General features: G+C 40.7%; 1 protein-coding gene across 7 annotated transcripts in view; it reads right to left on the bottom strand.

Annotated features, from left to right (window-relative positions):
* Positions 1-20,712, bottom strand: part of RAB3B (RAB3B, member RAS oncogene family) — a 71,932-nt gene that overhangs the window by 4,644 nt on the left and 46,576 nt on the right. For all 7 annotated transcript variants that reach the window (XM_080406298.1, XM_080406299.1, XM_080406297.1 and 4 more), the window contains 2 exons: positions 16,094-16,212; positions 1,123-1,247 (listed from right to left, as the gene is read on the bottom strand). In XM_080406298.1, coding sequence (XP_080262424.1) covers positions 1,123-1,247; positions 16,094-16,212 — 244 coding nt within the window. The remainder of the gene's footprint in view (positions 1-1,122; positions 1,248-16,093; positions 16,213-20,712) is intronic.

The raw sequence follows: 20,712 nt of genomic DNA, 5'->3' as shown, positions 1-20,712 counted from the left end.
TAACCATCTTTTTGTTTATATCTCAGAGGTCCCTATCACAATACCATACCTCATACTCATCTATGAGCAGGGTTTCTGTACCTCCCCTTCATAAAAAACAAACCAACCAACCCCAAAACAATAACAAACCCCCCAAGTAATAAATACTCATTATGTAAGATTTAACCATGATCAGCAATGTGATCAAGGTCACACTTTAAACTACAGCAATGTATGCAGCATGTACTGGAACTCCAGTTCCCCCAGTTTTACAATACATTATGCACCCTCCAATTACTGCTTAAGAATTGATAACAATGTAGGATTTTATAAATTGGGGGTGATGGTGATTCCTTTGAGTCTGGGAAGAACCTCCGCTCTCACAAGCTAAACAAATATTTACAGTGTGCCCACCAGAAGGGTCTCCACTGTTAACTGAATTAAATTTTAACAGGATCTACTTGCCACCATGAATTCTTTAAGAGAAGACGACAGTATAGTTAAATCTTAACACAGAAGCCCATATCAAAAAGATCATCTATGCTATAATGTATAATAAAATAATATAAGTAATTGAGTAATTAGGATCAATTTATTTTGCTGTTCATTCTAAAATTTTCATTGCAATCCCAGCTTCTTCTCAATGGATCTGTTTTGCATTTTCTATCCCACATCAGTAACATGTCATTTCCCTACCTGGATAGAGAAGCCTGGTACATTTTTTAAATCTGCTTTACTCAACTCTACAGTTCTGACATACAAAACTCTTTTTTCATTGTTTAGTTGCAAAAATAAAATTTCTTCTACAAAAATGAATGTTTGCATTCTGAAAATGACTATACAGCACTTAGAGACCTGGAGATAGAATTGTGTTTATGAAAACTTTTTCTCTTTTCATTCCACTGTGCTAATAATAGTTGTTTTTACATCTTTAGATATTAGCTTTACAGATACAGCAACACTACAAGGAGGTAGTATTCAGCAGTAAGCAAGTAAAACATGGACCTAGAATATATTACACTTCTCAGCTGTGATACCATTATTAAAGTATTACTGCTGTAAGGACTTTTTATCATACAAATTAAAAGGAACACTATAAAGAAGCAGAGGAAAAAGAGTAGAAAGAAAAGCTTTGACAGGTACCTAGCTGATCTGCCAGATTTTTGCCCTTCTCCACAGGAACAATTCTTTCATCCTCCATGTCACATTTGTTCCCAACCAGGATCACTTGTGCATTGTCCCAGGAGTAAGTCTTGATTTGTGTGGCCCTACAGCAGGTCAAAAAAAGATTGTTACGTTCCATCAGCTGTGCCAAAATACAATTATATATTATCTATGAGAACAAGTACCACTAATGACAACATCAACATCTCGAGACTGTGTGTTGGTTAAAAGACAAATGACCAAGCTTACACATCAAGCAAGAATGAAAACTTTATACTTTATAGCACCATTCCATTTTACTACTCTTTGATTTTGTGTGACTTGTTTCGACTTTGCCAGTGTTTTAAAGTTCATGAGATCCAGACAGAAAGCTGAATCAAATAATTTTTGACGTCTAGGAACAAAAAAAGCATTCTTCTAAAACTTGTTTTCCTTCAGCTGTAATCTGTCAGAGGAACAACTACCAATTACACCTCTTAAGGATATTGTCCCTACAGAGAAAGTCATACAATAGACACGCACTTCATGCTAGATTTACAACTTCTTACAAAACACGTAACAACAGTAATTCAGTGCAGACAGAAAAGATGTTCATTTGCTGTAGCGCTTTTGCTTCAGAGTTTTAGCAACACCGTAAGAAATTGTGTTTTGAGTGTCAAACAGATGGAAGCTTCAACTCATCTTTGCTTGAACAGGAAAACTGGTCCACGGAGACTGAAAATTGCACAGAAACATGGAAACAATTGCTAGAGAGAAACAGAAATTTACCAAATCAGGAAAATACAGGATCAAAGTAAGGCTCTGTGAGCTAATATTTGAACCCAGCAGGATTAAGTGATACCTAAGGCAGGAAACAGCAGATGCAATGACAGACGGAAAGTATCAGACAAATGATAACTTCAGTGACAGAGGGATCAAGTCATGGGAGCTTAAGGAGAAGGACTGGGATGAACTCAAGACCTCTAAAGCTCTCTGTAGCTCGTGTGCTGAAACTGGATTGGAGCTAGCTGTGGATCCCAACAGTCTGACCTTACATTTGGCCTCTTCATAGTTTTTCTATGACAAAACAGAAGATATTCCCCCCGCTATTTATCCTGGCAGTCCAGTCCTTTCCCACCATCCTCGGTGAGGTGTCACAGAGCCAGCAGCAGAACAGTGCTAGTTTGGTAGCATTCACTTTCATCCTTTTTTTTCAGACTGGCCCAACCTATTTTATCTTCTCCGAGTCAGCCCAATCTTTTAAGACTCCCTCCTTCCCAAAGGCTGCTCTGCCAGAAGCATACACTCCTTCCCTCCTCCTGTCCTTACTCACCTTTCCACGCTGCCCCTACTCGCCACCCCTCCATACAGGACACTACAGTTTCAGGCAAACCTGCCATTTCCCGGGAGAGCCAGGAGTCCCCTCAGATTTTTAATTCTGTGTAATTTGCTTGAACTCTCTTAACAATAAAGCACTTGATTCCTTCTCTTTTGAATTAGCAGCAGCCTCCAGCTCTGATCTACTAACGATAATTTTTAATTAGTTTGAGTTGTTTACTTGCCTTTTCCATGGAAAGCAGCCAGTCATGTTGTTACCGAAATCTCGGAATGAAGAACTTATCGACACCAATGTGATGTAGATAAGCAGACACTTCTTTATTGACGGCCGGGTGCGTGAGCGAGTCCTCTCGCGATCAACGCACGCCAGGTCCCAAAAACAGATTCCATATATAGAGCTTATTCATACATATTCATTAATTATTCATGCATAATCATAACATTTCCCAGAAATCATTAACATATTCTCCTCCTATATCCGATTCTGCGCAGTAAAGCGTAGAAAGGTCTAGAAATGGGTCTAGGGTACGATTTGGGTAGGTGGTATATGAGTCGGTGGTCGCGATCTCCCCCTGCCGGAATTACCTTTTACTAAAGTTCACGGTTTCTTGGCAGGTAACTACAAGCTGTTCCAGTCGACTCTCCCCAGTTCCCATTAATCCTACATTCTGACATCTCAATATACTTTCTTTATACAGAAGACTAGTTAGATACAAAGAAACCTTTCAAACCCTAAATTATTACTTAAGCTTCAACAATGATTCCAACCCATTCTTCTGGCCTTAGTACAAAATGTATAAAGGGTCTCACAACTACTTTTACTAAATAATCATAACTTTCTTCAACATATTTTTATCTTCCTATATTTCTATTCTATATAATAACTCTATAAAATCAGTTAATCAAACCAATAAAATCAATTGATCTCAACTCTTTAACAAATCGACAACATTTCCCCCCTTTGAAAGTGTTGAAAATCATTATTTCAATACTTTCACACTATTTACATGTCATTTGTTTCAACATATTTTGGTGGTGGTGGGCTGTGTCTTGGTGGACTAGTAGGCACTTCTCTCATAATCATACAATTGACAGCAATTCTATTGATAAACTGTTTTTTCAAACATGCATATACTAACATGATCATCAAAAAGACAATCAATAACTAAACAAAGTTTTGATTATGGATTGTATCCAAGAGCTCAAGTTCCATCCTAATTTATTAAAAATTTTTCCAAGCCAATCTTCCGACATATCCTTTTGAATATTTTCAGTTTCTTTTTCAATTTTTCCCAATAGGTCCAGATCATGTTCCACATCCTGAGTGACATTTGGAATGTGGTTACAACAGTGGTCCAGTTTATACTTGAGATATCCACACACTCCATGTTCTTTAAGTAGGAGCATATCTAGTGCCATTCTATTTTGTAAAGTCATTCTGGAAGTCGCTTGTAATTGCATGTTCAATTCCTTAAACCCCTTTTTAGTAACGTTTGCTAATTTTTCCACTTGACCAGTTAACTTATAAAGCCATGCTCTGTTCCTATATGATGCTATAGGATTTAAAAGTGATTCAAGTGCCCAACCAATTTTCACTCCTGTAGAGGGTTCATTCCAATTATCATCATTTGTCTCAGATCTCTTTGTTCGTTTTAGTTCTAAATTTTCTAGGGATCCTCTAAATGGTGATTTCTTCCAAATCGGACACAATGTTGGCATGCCTAAGATAATTTGTTTCACTTTACCATCTAATGGTAGATGAGTTGTCCAGGTTCCATCATTCAATGCCCAAATTAAATGTCCAGGACTTCAAATAGTAGATTTTCTACAACTAAACAAAGTTCCTCTTCTGACTGTAAAAGTACTGGTTAAATTGAGAGTATTCTTAAGACCTCGACAAAAACAACCATATTTCAAAACAGCGGCCAGCGGAGGAATTCTTTGGATTACTAAGTCTGCATTACTGCAGTCATACACTTTTTCACATTTCCACCATGGCACTATTTTATCTTCCTTCTCTCCTAATAAAGTTGACCTATCGTTGACCCAGGGTAATACTGAAAAAACTTTTCCCTCCCTTGTAAAACACCAAGGAGTTTCTGCCATATACTGAAAATGGGAATATAAGGTCATAGACCAAACTGAATCCCAAACTATTTCCTTTTCCTGTAGGGTTCGGTTCTTTTTCTCACATTTTGTCTCAGTTACCCATACACTGGTGTTTGTTGTAGCCATTTTAGGATAATAACACCATCCTTTGTTCCCTACGTCTCCCTCTAATCCTGGTTTAGCTACAAATCGTCCTTTACATTCCCACATAGTTGAATATACTGGTGATTCTTCTCCAACTTTAACCTTTTGCAATTCCCAAGTTTCTCTAGGTTCTTGTTTACAATCCACAGTCTCATTTCCATATTCCAATTTGGTCAAGTTCATGGTTAAGATTCCCCATGGAATAGATTCACCTACTGCCCTCGGTATTGGCAAACAAGCAGTGATCTGCGTGACATTTTATAAATTGGCAAATTCCTTAGTCAATCCTACCAACAAATTTTCCTCTGCCATTTGTTTGGGAATGTCAATCACTTGTTCTGTTTCTATTTGTCTTTTGTTCCTGTCCACCAAGCCAGCCCATGATCCCACCAACATTACCAACCAAAAAAATCCAAAACCCAATCATAACCTGATATAAAAAAATTAGACATGTTTCAAAGTCAATTTTTAAGTCTCTGGGTCACAATTAGCAATCTTCCATGGAGTAGATGCTTTCTTCACGGTGCTTTCTTCACTTGAGTATAATATATCCAAGCATCCGATTCTGCAATTTTGATAGCTGTAAAAGTGGTTAACAGTATCTGGAAAGGTCCTCTCCAGTGCTCCTGCAAAGGTTCAGAGGTCCAAGTCTTCACACAGACATAGTCTCCTGGTTGGAAATCATGCATTGAATTTTCCAGGGATAAAGGTCTATTCCAAATTACTACACTCCAAATCACAGCCAAAGTTTTCCTTTGAAAAAACAAATAGTTATACACATCTTGTTTTCCTTTTACATGTATGTTTGGATTTGGTTCTGGAGATTCATATGGTTTTCCATATAACAATTCATAAGGACTGACTGAGGTTCCACTCTTTGGCTGTACCCTGATACATAATAATGCCAATGAAAGTGCCTAAAGCCACTTTAAACTGGTTTCTTGACAAATCTTGCTTATTTGTCGTTTCAAAGTTTGATTCATTCTTTCCACTTTCCCACTAGACTGTGGTCTCCGAGAGGCATGTAAATCCCAATTAATACCTAATGCTTTGTTAACACTTTGGACTACTTCAGCAACAAAGTGTGGACCTCTGTCAGAAGAAATTCCAATAGGAACTCCAAATCTCAGAATTATTTCCTGTAATAACCACTTCACCACTTCTTTTGCTTGTGTAGTGCGACAGGGAAGGGCTTCTGGCCATCCTGTAAAAGTATCAACCCCTACTAGAATGTACCGGTACCCATTTTGTCTGGGTAATTCTGAAAAATCTACTTGCCAATAATCTCCAGGTTCTACACCAGATTTCAGTCTACCCATTTGAACCTTTTTTTTAATCATTGTATTATTTTTCAAACATACCTCACACTTTTCAGTTATCGTTTTAGCTATTCCCAACATCTTAACTGATAACACTTGTTTTCGTAAAGATGTTACTAAAGCTTCTGCCCCCCAATGACATTCTTGGTGTTTTACTTGAATTATCTCTCTCATTAAAAGAGGGGGAATTACTACCTGTCCATTAGGAATTTTCCACCATCCAGCTAAGTTTTTCTTAGCACTTAATAACTGACCCAATTTGTCATCTTCCTCTGAATATCTTGGTTTTTCCCTAGGAAGGGTTACTGTTTTAGAAGGAATTATTGCCATTTGCGATGTTTGTCTCTTTGCTACCTTCTTTGCTGTTTTATCAGCTAAATTATTTCCAATTATTATTTTTATATTTCCAATCCGATGTGCTTTACAGTGCATGATTGCTACTTGATCTGGTTTTTGAACTGCTTGCAATAATTGTAAAATTTCTGTTTGATGCTTAATGTTTGATCCTTGAGAGGACAATAACCCTCTCTCTTTCCACAAGGCTCCATGGACATGCACTACCCCAAAGGCATATTTTGAATCGGTCCAGATATTTACTCTCTTGTCTTTGCTTAATTCTAAGGCTCGAATTAAGGCGATGAGTTCTGCCTTTTGGGCTGATGTGGTACTCGCCGATGCTCCTGCTTCTATAGCTGTAGTCTCTGTTGTTACCGCATATCTGGCGTATCGGACTCCTTGTTCCATAAAGCTGCTTCCATCAGTATACAGTTCCCAGTCTGGTCTCTCCAACGGCACATCCTTCAGATCTTCACGACTGGAATAAACATACTCGATGGTAGCCAAGCAATCATGTTCCAGTCGTCCTTTTTCCTGTATAGAACTTAAAAATACTGCAGGATTTACCAGGTTAGTTGTCTTTAGAATCACATCATCTTGTTCAGTCAATACTACCTGGTACTTCATCATTCGGCTGGGAGACAGCCAAAGTCCCCCCCCTTCTGTTCTAAAACAGTTATCACCATGTGTGGGACACAGACTGTTATTGTTCTTCCCAAAGTCAATTTCCGAGCTTCTTGTATGAGCATCACTGTTGCGGCTACTGCTCGAAGGCAGTCTGGCCACCCTTTACTCACTGTGTCCAGTTGTTTAGAGAAGTATCCGACTGGTCGTTTCCAGCTTCCCATCTTCTGGGTTAGTACTCCCAGTGCCAGGTGTTGCCTTTCATGAACAAACAACTGGAAATCTTTGGTTAGATCCGGCAGTCCCAAAGCAGGTGCAGACATTAAGGCACGTTTCAATTCTACAAAAGCCTTTTGTTGTTGTGGGCCCCATACAAATGGAGAATTCTTTTGGGCCTCATAGAGTGGTTTAGCTATTAGCCCATAGTTCATAATCCAAAGGCGACACCACCCAGTCATTCCCAGAAATGCTGTGAGTTCATGAATATTTCTCGGCTCAGGTATACCACAAATAGCTTCTGTGCGATCTTTTCCTAATTGCCGTTGTCCTTTTGAAATCTCAAAGCCCAGATAAATCACAGTCTGGCAGGCTATCTGGGCTTTCTTCCTGGATACTTTGTATCCATTTAGTCCCAGGAAATTCAAGAGATCAATAGTCACCTGTATACAGGTAAGTCTTTCTTCTGCAGCATTCAATATGTCATCCACAGATTGTAATAGTAAATGCCCAGGTCTTGATTTATCCTGTTTCCAGATTTCAAGTTCTTTAGCTAATTGATTTCCAAAAATAGTTGGACTGTTTTTAAATCCTTGGGGTAATCTAGTCCATGTCAACTGCATCTTTCGCCCGGTTTGAGAATTTTCCCATTCAAAAGCAAACAGTTTTCTGCTTTCTTTTTCCAAAGGTATACAAAAAAAAGCATCTTTTAAATCAAGCACTGTAAACCACTGATAAGTCTCCCTTAACGCTGTTAACAGTGTATAAGGGTTTGCTACTACAGGATAAATATCCTTAACTATTTGATATACTGCTCTCAAGTCTTGCACCAGCCTGTATTCACCCGAGGGTTTTCTGGCTGGTAAAATAGGAGTATTATACTCAGATTCACATTCTTCCAAAATTTTATACTCCAAAAATTTATCAATCAATTTCTTCAATTCCTGTCTCACTTCCAGTTTAATTGGATATTGTTTAATTCTCACTGTTCCTGTGCCTTCGTTCAAATCTATTTTAACCGGTTCTGCTAGTTTCGTTTTGCCAGGAATATCTATCTCCCATACAGTAGGGATCACTGCCAAATCCACCTCCGGTGGAATTTCTTGTTTTACTTTTTCTTGTATCATCAAGATTTCTCCCGTTTTTGACTCAGGTATTTTCAAGAAAAGTTCTCCTTCGTCAAAAACAATCTGTGCATTTAATTTGGATAACAAATCTCTTCCTAAGAAGGGTATCGGACATTCTGATATATACAGAAATTCATATGTAATTATCTTATTTCCAAATTTCAAATCCAGGGGTTGCAGGAATGGCCTGGTTTTTGTTCCATTTTTTCCTTTACAGGTATTTAATAAAAAAATGTCGCTCCTGTATCCACTCCCAACCTCACAATTTAAACAACATTTTTTTTTTTTCCACTTTCTTATTATCAGAAGTTATAGCCATTACCAAATTATCTCTAATAGTTAGCTTACATTCATCCTGCCAATCCTTTCTTTGTCTTAAATAAAAAAAACAAATCCACATCTGGCATTTTATTCCATTTCCCTTCTCTTTTACAATACAACATTAACTGCAAAATAGTGTTATAATTCAGTGTCCCATTCGTGGGCCACTTTTCCTGATCATCCAATATATACAAAGGTCACCAATTATTACAATACTCAAATTATTACAATACTCAATCATCTGGCTTTTCGACAAATCCTCATACAAATCTCCCCAGTGTGTCAACAAACATCTTAATGGAGAATTTTTCGGGATTTTGTCATTTACAGCAAGATTACCCATGCTTTTACTTTTAAACAACCGAGTTAACATAGTTGCCATGGTATAATTACTCACAGTACAATACACAATTATTCAACTCTGTCACTCCGATCCGCGGATCCACACTCCACACTCGCTTTCATGCCCAATTGCACGTCTCACCCTTACAGCCACACTCACACTTTTCAACAGTTACTTTAAACAAACATATAACACAATATTATACCTCTTAAAAACACAAAACCACAAACACAAAAACTTCTTCTAACTTTTTGTTAGAGGCACTACCTTAGAGAACACTATAGCATATAGTTTCTCTTGTTTCCACTTTTGTCCAACCCTGCAATAGCTTTCGCTTATGTCTTACGGGCAGACGCCTAGGCTTCCACTTCCACAAGGATCCTTTTAGTCCAACCCTGCGCAGCTTTCGCCGCGTCTGACAGGCAGACTCCTAGTCCTACCCTGCGCAGGTCTTTCACTGCGTCTGACAGGTAGACTTACTCAGTGGGACTCCAACCCACTGGTGGGACTCTAACCCACTCCTTACCATACATTTATTATAGTGGGACTCCCCCCCACTTTCTCTAGTGCACTTACTTACTTACTTTAGTGGGACTCTCACCCACTTACTACAATTAGAAAAAAAGAAGTGTCTTACCAAATATCCAGGGAACGTCGCGAAGAGCCTTACGGATCGGGGATCGATGGGTATCCCCGAGAAATCCTCGGTGCCGGCTGGAACCGATCAGGTCCCCGACTCCTCCGGTCTCCTTCAGCGAGGTCCCATCTGGGTCGCCAAAACTGTTACCGAAATCTCGGAATGAAGAACTTATCGACACCAATGTGATGTAGATAAGCAGACACTTCTTTATTGACGGCCGGGTGCGTGAGCGAGTCCTCTCGCGATCAACGCACGCCAGGTCCCAAAAACAGATTCCATATATAGAGCTTATTCATACATATTCATTAATTATTCATGCATAATCATAACATTTCCCAGAAATCATTAACATATTCTCCTCCTATATCCGATTCTGCGCAGTAAAGCGTAGAAAGGTCTAGAAATGGGTCTAGGGTACGATTTGGGTAGGTGGTATATGAGTCGGTGGTCGCGATCTCCCCCTGCCGGAATTACCTTTTACTAAAGTTCACGGTTTCTTGGCAGGTAACTACAAGCTGTTCCAGTCGACTCTCCCCAGTTCCCATTAATCCTACATTCTGACATCTCAATATACTTTCTTTATACAGAAGACTAGTTAGATACAAAGAAACCTTTCAAACCCTAAATTATTACTTAAGCTTCAACAATGATTCCAACCCATTCTTCTGGCCTTAGTACAAAATGTATAAAGGGTCTCACAACTACTTTTACTAAATAATCATAACTTTCTTCAACATATTTTTATCTTCCTATATTTCTATTCTATATAATAACTCTATAAAATCAGTTAATCAAACCAATAAAATCAATTGATCTCAACTCTTTAACAAATCGACAACAATGTCACTCCACAGATATCTGTGAAAAAGGGGGTCATTTCACTGTGCAACTTGCCTTTAAGCAGCAGCCTGTTTGGATTGCACTGGAAAACATAAACCTAAACCAAGCCCGCCGCAGGAGGCCAGACCCATACTGCAACACAAAAAAATAAAGACTTTGCACAGTGAAACCTTACTTTTCTAAATGTCCTCCTGGAAAGGCACTCACTCCAATCGCAGTTTCCACTTTCACCCTTTCGAGTGCCTCCACGTAGACAAGCCCTGTGAGAGCTAATTTGAGCCTGTGATGAGTTTATGCAGTACTCTGGGGTTTCTCAAGGCTCATCAGAGGAGGGGGTGACCTCAGAAATGAGCCAAAAGCCCGGGAAGAGGAAATCTTTCCAGACTCCCTCCATAAACAATAGAGAGAAAGTAAGTCTCTCTAGGTTCAGTTTAAAACACCCACCACCAGGCTCCTCTTCTGACTCCCAGTCCTCTCTCTGGATTCATTTCAGCTCCCGGGGAGTGTATGGGGACATAGCGACAAACCTTAACTATTTAAACGGAACTACTTAGAAAATTAAAAAGAAGGATCTCCCACAGAAACTCATTTTTCTCCATGTTTTGTACAAGTTAGTGCAAAACCTATCTTGCAGAACACTGACATTTACACTTATTAAGAATAAAATGTCTAAAAGAAACCCGATCCCCATACAAAAAGAAAGGCAGCACATTTCCAGGAGCTTTTGGAAAGGTAAATAAATAAAAAGGCTTGTGCAATTGGGGTGTTTCAACAACGGTCAGGGCAGTCCAATATATACACTGGGAAAAATACATTTCTGTGGCACAGTAACAATGCTGTGCCTTATTTGTGCTCAATTCCCCAAATTAACGATAAAGCATGGTTTTTATGCTTCACCCTGAGAAGAAAAATAGTCTTAGGTTCACAGTTACATGGATATATAAACAACCTAATTTGAAAATCAGCCTTAAAGATAAATAAAGCTGATGATTTGTGAACTCAGCTGTCACTCTAAATCTAAGTTAAATTTAACCAATTTTTTCTTCCCTTCTGTGAAATTGACTAGATAGTTCAAAGCAGAGCTTTCATAATATTTTCTTTTTACTTTAGAGTATCAATTGCTGAGTACATTCTAGTTTCAGTACAGTTTTAAATGAGGTATAAACCACTGATTTAGCCACGCACAAAACTATCAAGCCAATGTCAAATAGTAACTGTCAAAGAAGCCTACTAAATAAAAAAAATCTAGAAACTGAGCTGGAAGCCATGAAAGCTCACTTAACCCTTTCACTCACCCTATAGGAAAGAATTCTTATTATTCAAACAAAATAATTATTTTCAAATATCAGGAAAAGCCCATCTTTGCTTTTGCATATTTATGTTTGTTCTTTTAAAGTAACTTAACTGTACTCTTGCCACACTGCAGTAAGGAAAATCCCTCAGGCTTAATCTTTTAAAGACTTGTCACACAATCTGTTGTACCCTTCCCAATGAAGGAGCAAGACAGGTCATGTCCTAGACATTCCCAAACGTATTTAAATCGTGTATCTTACTCTCTCAGCTGCTTTAAGATAATTATAATTGATTGGGGTGATTCATGTGAATGAAGGAAAAATTGTACTTCAAATTCATACACTACCCGGAGAGTTTGTCTAAATACCTGACATACAGCCACAATCCTCCCCCTTCAGGAGAAAGAGTGCCTTTGCTTGGTTTAGAATAAGTGTTTCTGGATGGGCACAAAGCAAATCAGAATCCTCTTTAGGACATCCACCCATAAGAAGGGTGTGGCAACAAGATCACCCAAGGAAGAAATCCTACGGCAGACTGGAAGAGATATTCTTATTTCCCTTGTGGGCAGGTGAGGCCAGGTCAGGAGGCTGTTGAAACAGTCATATGCCAATGAGCCAGAGATGAAAGGTAAAGTGCACCGTACATACATAGAAGGAAGTTTTAGAGGAGATGTTGGGGCTTCACGAAACAGCTCAGAGAATAATAAAGCTAGTGAGCACAACCTCCTATGGCAATTTGCCAGAGGGAGGGTATAAGCTCTAAGATGCTGGAGAGGTCTAGATGGGAAAATGCTTCTCTCTGATGGAGAGCTGACTTTGCACAAGGCTGCTTTCCCATAATTTCAGTGTAATGCTGAAAATTAATTTTGAGATCTAAGCACACCCCTGTAAGTTCAACAGAAGGTAAGGGTTTGCCATGGGCAAGAGCTTACTTGGAGTTTTAGGTCTCTGGCTCAGCTGTTTGTTCATGCTTTTGGCTTGTTTTCTGTAGGGAACTCTGCAGGAAGAGACGGTACATGAGAAAGCAGTGAGATGGGCTAAGACTCATGTTGACAGCCTGCTTACACAGCATCTTCAAAAACCTGAATCACTAGTGGCAGTAGGCAGGGCACCAGCAAGTAACAGGCTTTAGGACTGGAGAATGTTCTGCCTCCCATGTCTCACCTCCTAAACGTTCTGGGTCCAGCCCTCTCTTACGGACCTCTTGGGCACAGCAGGAAAGCTGTCCTATCCGCGTGTGATGGATGAGACAAGACAGGACTGAGTACCCGGGTATCAGGGGCATGCCACTGACTTTACAGCCTGTGCAGCCTCCCGACTGCTGCCACTCCATCCTCTCACCAGGACCAAACAGAAGCACTGCAGGACCGCTAGGGCTCTGTTTTTATCATTAGGCGTGCTGCTGCCGTCTCACACTTGACCTGGAGAATGGACTAAGCTCATGGAGATCAAGGCTCTGAGCTAAAGGAGTTCAAGTAGTGAACACCTTAATTTTCCACGGAGAGTACAGTTTCCCGACTAAAGACCAGAATCCAGTGTAATGTTTTTCTGAAGCATAACTGTATCACCCATCATGGTGACAAAAACCCCAAGATCCTACCTACTTGCTATGCTAGAAGATGGTAGAAGTTGATCTAACAGCACCAGACCAAAAGCTTTTTTGTTTCCATTTCTTGTCCCTTCAGAAGTTTAGAAGGACAGCAGTTCTGCAGACTGGGAAAAAAACATCTCTTGGCTGCATCGCCACTAGAGGACTCTGCTGGCACAGCGATGCTGGCTTTGCTACACACCTCTCCCGTGGACAAGCCGCTGAAAGGAAGGAAATGGGGTACCACAGACCGATTTTTATCTGACCCACTACATCATTTGGGTTCAGAATCTTAAAATCTGTTGGCAAGATTTCTGACATACGGAGCAAAAATAAACCGATAGTTCACCTCTGTCCTTTGGCTGACAAGGTGCTCTTAGCAAAGATATTCATGCAGCCCCCGTGGCACAGGAAGACATGAAGTCAAATACACAAAGCTGACCTTTCTTAAATCTTACTCTTGCACTATTGCCTTTGATGGAACAGGTTAGACCACTTCCAATGCAAAGCTTCAGGTTAAAATTCACTTGCATAAACTTTAAAATAGTAGCAGCTCAAGTGATTGAGATTTGGTATTTTTTGGCTAACAGGTAGATGGACTGTGTGGTCCTATGTACCTTGTTTCATCGGGGAACCAAGCTGAAAATATTTACAGTTTAGTGAAAGCTACTGCCCCAGCTCACATGCAGGCACTCCTATGGAAAATGCTCCTGGGCAGACACTTGCAGACACTTCATCTGGGCTTGGTAGAGGGTGTGCCATGTGGAGGAACCTGTTTTTGGCAAAACCTTTGGTTTGTGTTTCTAGCAAGGAAAAAATGTATTCCTCTGTCACTAGCTGCTGAAGGACAGCTCAGGGAAGGCATTGCAGTTCACTTTCTGCAGCATGGTGTCATGATACTGGAAATGGGGTGAAAGTGGAGACTGCATCTTTAGATGTGATGATCACAACCAACTGCTTCAAAGGACAGTGAGAACAAATAATGGGCAGCCTTGGAAGAAGGCCAAATTACTAGAAACAATAAACCATGTTGTTGCAGCTTTTGAGTTGCCACCTAGATCAGGGATATAGAACGGGTGTTGAACAAAAAGCCAGACCGAGCTGGGGTGCTAAAAGCCAGTGCCATAGCCATCATATGTCACATGCTCCCGGTAGGTCACTGAGATCACTGCAAATCAGTCTATCAGGCTTGAGAGAATACATTAACCACCGCATTTCCTTTCTTTGCACATTGACCGTACCCATCTGCAGTATACAGCAACAGGGTAACCAGCAGAAATAATTGCAGGACATTTGAGGGGAGCCACAGGGGTACTGCTGAGGATAAACACAGCCTTTCCTCTGCCTCCCCATTCCCTGTATTTCCTACACAAAGCCTGGTGTCACTTTGAGAGGATTCCATGTCTGAACATGAGCTCCAGCAACAGTGTCCAACCTTCTGCTCATCTGTGCCGTGCCTGTGGACACTACCTCACAGCAGCAGCCCAGATGTTTTCACTCCAGACACTGTGCTGGATCCCTGCTGAGAAAACATGTCCCCTCAGCTACTACTGAGGGGGCTGCAGGCACTGCCCCGTGGCCACAGCAATGACATGTGCTCTGGCTCTTCTAGGAAGACCACTGCTCTTCTTGCTCTGTACGTGTACTTGTCTGGAAAGCAGGAGAGCAGGAAGGCAGTCTGGGCCACAGCTCTGCTTCTAAAATCAGATCAGCGTGGGGTGAGATGGGACACTTCTTTCCGAGGAAGAAGACAGGTGGCATGAGCTACAAGGGGACCCCCCAGGTGGGGAAGGGGAAATGCACACCAAAATGCTGGGGAGACGAGCCTGGGTACCAATGCAGCTTTGATACTACCACGGAGTTTTTTAAGTGACTGATCTGGTGCTTGCTTTATTGACTGTAAGCCAAATATATTTCCTGACTTTTTGTCACCGGGAAGTCCAGAAATTATTTTCTGGTGTTATTTGCATTTATACTGAATTCACGGGGGAGACAGAAGAGCTTGTAACAGCTGAGAATCCATTTCATACCTAGTTTCAGGGCTCAGTCCCCACTCTTACCATTTAATAGGTAACTCCTCCTCCCCATCCCACCATTCCGCACCGAGCACTACCTTACAGAGTCGTTCAGGTGCTTTCTGCAGTCAGTGGTAACACACAGGCCCCTTCCAAGGGGTGTGCTTGCTTTCTGTCCTACACTGCGCTCTTCCTCCTATTACAACTACAACTAATATAAACTTCACAAGTTTTAAATGGATAAAGTTAGATTTTTAATCATCTCAATTTAGGCAAAGTGAATACTGTTTCATACCCTTGCAGGCTCCAAAAAAAATAATCCCTTTTCAAGGCAGTTTGGAAAGATTTAGCATTATTAGATTCTAAATGAGATTTGTCTCAAACAGCCACTGTTAAACTGGATTGTTTAGCAGCACAACCAGAAAAACTTCATAGGCCCAAATAATGCATTAAATGATTAGAACTTTTAAAAGCAACAACTGCTACAGTATGCTACTATATTTGAATTGTAACTTTTTCATTAATGTGAAGCTGTAGAAGTTTTTCTTAGGAGAGTTTAGAAAACAAATTATTTATCCCAGAGTTTAGATGAAGAGAAAGGAACATGGTGATGCAAAGCACTGTGGAGGTTAGGATGTCTAATGTTCTCAACAAAAAAACATGAGGAGAGAACTGGCCAAAACCCAACCCAATCCAACCACAACAACATTATTTCATACCAGTCCTGCACTGCATTGAAGGAGTCTTCACTGGTGATATCATACATGAGGACAAAGCCCATGGCTCCTCGGTAGTAGGCTGTAGTGATGGTCCTGTATCTTTCTTGTCCAGCTGTATCCTGGAACAGAAAGGAGTATTTAGGCTTTAAGACTTCAATTCTCAGAAACAGGAGTTGTAGTTAGGTCCTATATCTAAAATAAGGCAAACACTTCTTGTTATTATCCATTTTAAAATTTTCATTTACTCCCAACCAAAATGAACTCTACTTTAGCATTAATTGGGCTTTTGCATCAGCTATGATTTGTTAAATGCATTTTGACATGCGTACTATTAAAAAAACACCAAAGATGTCAACCCTTTAATTGCTCTTCTCTGCCTCAGCCTCAATGCAATAATAAAATGTTAGCAGAGTTCACTGGAAGCTGACACTTCAAAGCAGAGGCAATCAAAAACAGTCCAGGACTGTACCAGGCACAAGACATTTACGTGTTGCAATTTAGTTTCACAGTCAGGAAAACATCCTTGAGAGAGATGCTGCGGGTGACTCGGTTCTTACCTGAGGTTAGAGACAACAATTACAGACTTGATGCAATGAAAATTATTCTACAAAGTGAATTTAATGTGGAATATCCCAGTCACAATGTCTGAGGGGCACATACTAATTTGAGATTTATTAATCCTCTTCTGTTGGTTCAGCTTAATTTTTTTTATCTATAGAGTGCTGTAGAATACTTCTACCTGCAGCTGTCATTTCTATATTCAGCCTGGCAGCACAAAGGTGAAACTCTGGCATACGCAACAGAAGAACTTCAAAAGACTTGTGACAGCTGGAAAACATGTCAGCTACCATCTGCTAGATGCCAACAACATTTATTCCTCACATTTTGGGTGCCTGTTCTCAAACTGAGGAGTATTTCTACATCAGATCAGCAGTCCTGGAGCCAATCCATTCCCTCTGGACCTGCTTTCTGAACTCAGAATTCATGTGCTTGACGTACCTCTGTCGTTCAGGAGGTATCTATCTATCATTTGAACAAATACATTTCATGCATCTTTTGGCAAATGGTAACTCTGTGAAATAGCTGCAAGGGAAGCAAAAGGCCTTACCTGCAAAGTGTGCGTTCAGCATAAGATGTTGACTGCTAGTTACTCTTATGGGTTAGCAGTTCTGAAATGAATGGTCCTTTAGTCCTGCAAAACCCACACCTAAGAAAGCATTTACTGCCACTGCTTTAAAATGTGATTAAAGTTTCTCTTCTCTAGAGAAAAAGACCCTAAAGGACTTATTAATCATATAGCTAGTTGGAAGTGTGAAATAAATCCATGTAGAGCACTCCTGTGGGAGTATAGAGCCAGTTTCTGATCAGCCACAGCACATCACCACAACCCCAGAAAATATACAAGGTGCAGTGGGGTAAACTACTCTGCTTCAAAAGGCTCCTGTCTATCATTCCCATACATGCAGCTTTGTTTTTGCTGCATGAAAGAGACAGCGTTGACCCTTCCAGAACAGATGCTACCCAGTCTATGAAAGGGAAAACCATCAACGATTGCCTCTTGTTCTGCAACAGAATATCACAGAGGTTCTCTGTGGGAGGAAAGCGCTTGTAAATAAGCTCCCTGCAGCTTGCTTAAAAGGCTCTGACTATTGCACTACCGTGAGACTACCCACAGGTGAATTTTCCAGTGGAGAGAGGTTATGCAGCAGGAATCTTGCTGTTTCTCCACCAATCCTCTGGAAAAAGAAGGAATTTTTTCCTTGAAACTTGTGCATTTATTTCAAGACAGGGTAGTCCACTGGCCGATCATAGCAAGGCAAGAGAAGTACCGGAATGAGGTGGACTACACCTTGCAGCCCGAGGGACCATTCCTCCTCCTGCCATTGGTAAATACAGCACTCTCATATTCACTGACACTACATCCTCACTTAGCTGCGGAACAGCTAAACCAGCCACGCCAACTAGATCCTAACTATACTTCTTCAAGTGGGGAAGGTCTCAGCAGCACCAGTATTGTTCCATTTGTTTTAGCCCGGTTTCCTAAGGACGTGACACTTACTGAATCATCAGCTCCACACATGCACATGTATACGTGCATTAGAACTCTACTAATTTTTGATCAAATTTGACCGAGGGAAAACGCTCTTACAGGTACGTTCTTACAAATGTCACAAAAATAGTTGGTAAGGTGAATAAGAAAGACCTTAAGCATACCTTAGCTGGGAAGAAAAGCTTAAGTGCAAGGCCTTTTCCAACACCAAACGATCCACAGGAGAGAGGCTTTCTTCATGCCTCATTAGGAGAAAGCCCTAAATCAGTACTAGCAACTTCTCAGATTCTGCAACCAACAAAAAGCAGCAAATCCATTGGAAGTCAGGCTTCTTCAGTTCTCATGCTTACAGTGTTACTGTTTTACACCTGCATTCCCAGGTTCTTGTGTATCCCAAATCTCATCTTTCATTTTCTGCTCTGTGCTTAACCAGTGCTCATTTTGGCTCAGGGCATGAGGCTACGACCAGGCAGTAAGCAACTGCAAGACATATTGTCTAGCTGCATACAGAACACTTTGGAAATAAATTAAATTTGACAATGGCTCGGAACAAGGACTTGGCTCTGGAGGACAAACCTCCAGGCTGTGCTGGGAAGGAGCCCCAGCGGGACTCCCAGGGTGGCTTCCAAAACCTGTCCTGGTACCATCTCAGTGCCTTGGCTCAGTGAGGAACTGGACTCAGCCCAGAGTTCATCTGTGTCAAACTGTGCTATTGCCTGAATGCTCTGAAATTTACTAGTTCTGGTTTTCTGGTTTCAGTATTCTGCCTGCAAAGCCCCTGGGCAGGGGGGCGGTCCATGATTTATATGTTAGTGAGAGACAGGAACGTGGCTGCAGGAGGTACAGAGCTCCAAAGAGCTACATGCATTTGCTTAGTCATAATCCCTCTGGTGGACAATGCACTTACCTCTTTAAGAAGGTAATTTGCATATCCATTAGCATATACCTAGATGCCTGCCTTCTCAGGTTTTCAAAGGGAGTGCATGTGGGGGAAACACATCCTATATTTCACAGTATGTAAAGTTTATTCATATCCTTGCCCAGGTAGCCATGTGGTACAATGCAGCGATGTGATTCATCTGCGTCACTGATGGATTCCTTGCTCTATTTTACTGTACAGGTACAGAGCATGCCATCTCCCCTTAAATGCATTTCCCCAAAATCCATTTGAATCTCTGTCATACCACCCTGATGTGATTTTTTTTCTGAGGTTATGTTAGCTTCTTAGCTATAAACTGGCTTAACTTTCTTGACTCGGAGCATGTTTTATGCTAGCTACAGCGAACACCCCCCAGATACTTCAAGATAAATAAAACAGGTTGGAAAATCTGAGCTCAGTTTCCCCAGCATTTACAGTAGCTGTCCTTACAGCAGTTTAAAACACCACAAACCTTAGGTAATTAGGCATGTCAGGTTTTTATGTGCAAGACATTTATCTAATGAAGAAAATAACCGATGCAGATTGCTTCCACCCCACCTCCCCCCCCCCAGTTGTTTGCAAGATTTCCAGGTAGACCACAGACTCATTAGAAGACAAGTAGATGAGGCACTGGCAGGGATCAGCAGAAACCCAGTGTAGCTCTAATTAACAGTCTAGCCAAATGCGTAGGAAGAATAGCCTGAGCCTTCAGCATCCAGAAGCCTGTTTGGCTGTCCCTGATGAGGAATCAGAAAGCCTGGTTGTAACCAAGCACGGAAGGGTCTCTTCTCTGTGAGGTATATTTATGCTAATGCGCTAACAGCTCTGTTCTTTTGTAGCTTATGTATGCACCTGTCCTTGATAAAAAAAATTAACACACACACCCCAGGACCATTAGTTGATAGCTTGAAACCAAAATCTGAAGGTTTCGCATTAATGAGCAATCAAAATTCAGTGTTTTTCAGAGAAGGAAAAGACCTAAATACATTTGCATTTTGTGCAGATGCCCTCTACTCACAAGATCCATCACATAAACATTCACGATAGGAGCACAACCAGCTTTTCTTAAATTTACTTGGCTGTCTCAGCAGAAAAGCAAGTTACTCACACGTTTTTTTGAAGTTTTAAATCACAACAGCTCTTTGCTGCAGGTCTGAAAAATCAGAATCCCTGATTCTCGAACCATTGTTCTTCTAGTGAAGCTTTCCAGCCTCAAGTTCTTTGTTCCACATAAAATGTCACTAAAACGTCTTATCTGTACTGGATTTAATCCACTCAGCACCATGACTGTTCTAGCAGTGTATGTAACAAACAGCCTCGAAAGAAATAAACCTTTCAACTTTTTAAAAGGATTATGGTTTGATTTTGGTTTTTCTTTTTTTAAAAGAATAATATGTAAGAGTCACCTGTTGTCCAGCTGCTTGGCAACAATTACAAGATGCACGTACTTAGCATTGTCCTTGCTTCGGCTGCTCAGAGTCAGAACAGAGGTTACGTCAACCCCAATATCCTGCACCAGCCACAGCTTCGGGGCTTCATCAGCTGTGGTTGCTTCATCACCTCTTCTTCCCTGCTGTTCAGTGTCACATCGTGACACCTACGCTATAGCTTTCTGCACCTTGTTTGGAGTTTGGTCAGCCTTGGAGACAG

The sequence above is a fragment of the Falco punctatus genome (assembly GCF_963210335.1).
Source record: "Falco punctatus genome assembly, chromosome: 11".
Classification (NCBI taxonomy): Eukaryota; Metazoa; Chordata; class Aves; order Falconiformes; family Falconidae; genus Falco; species Falco punctatus.
Note: the sequence above shows the minus strand (reverse complement) of the source record. Positions and strands in the feature narration are given on the sequence as shown.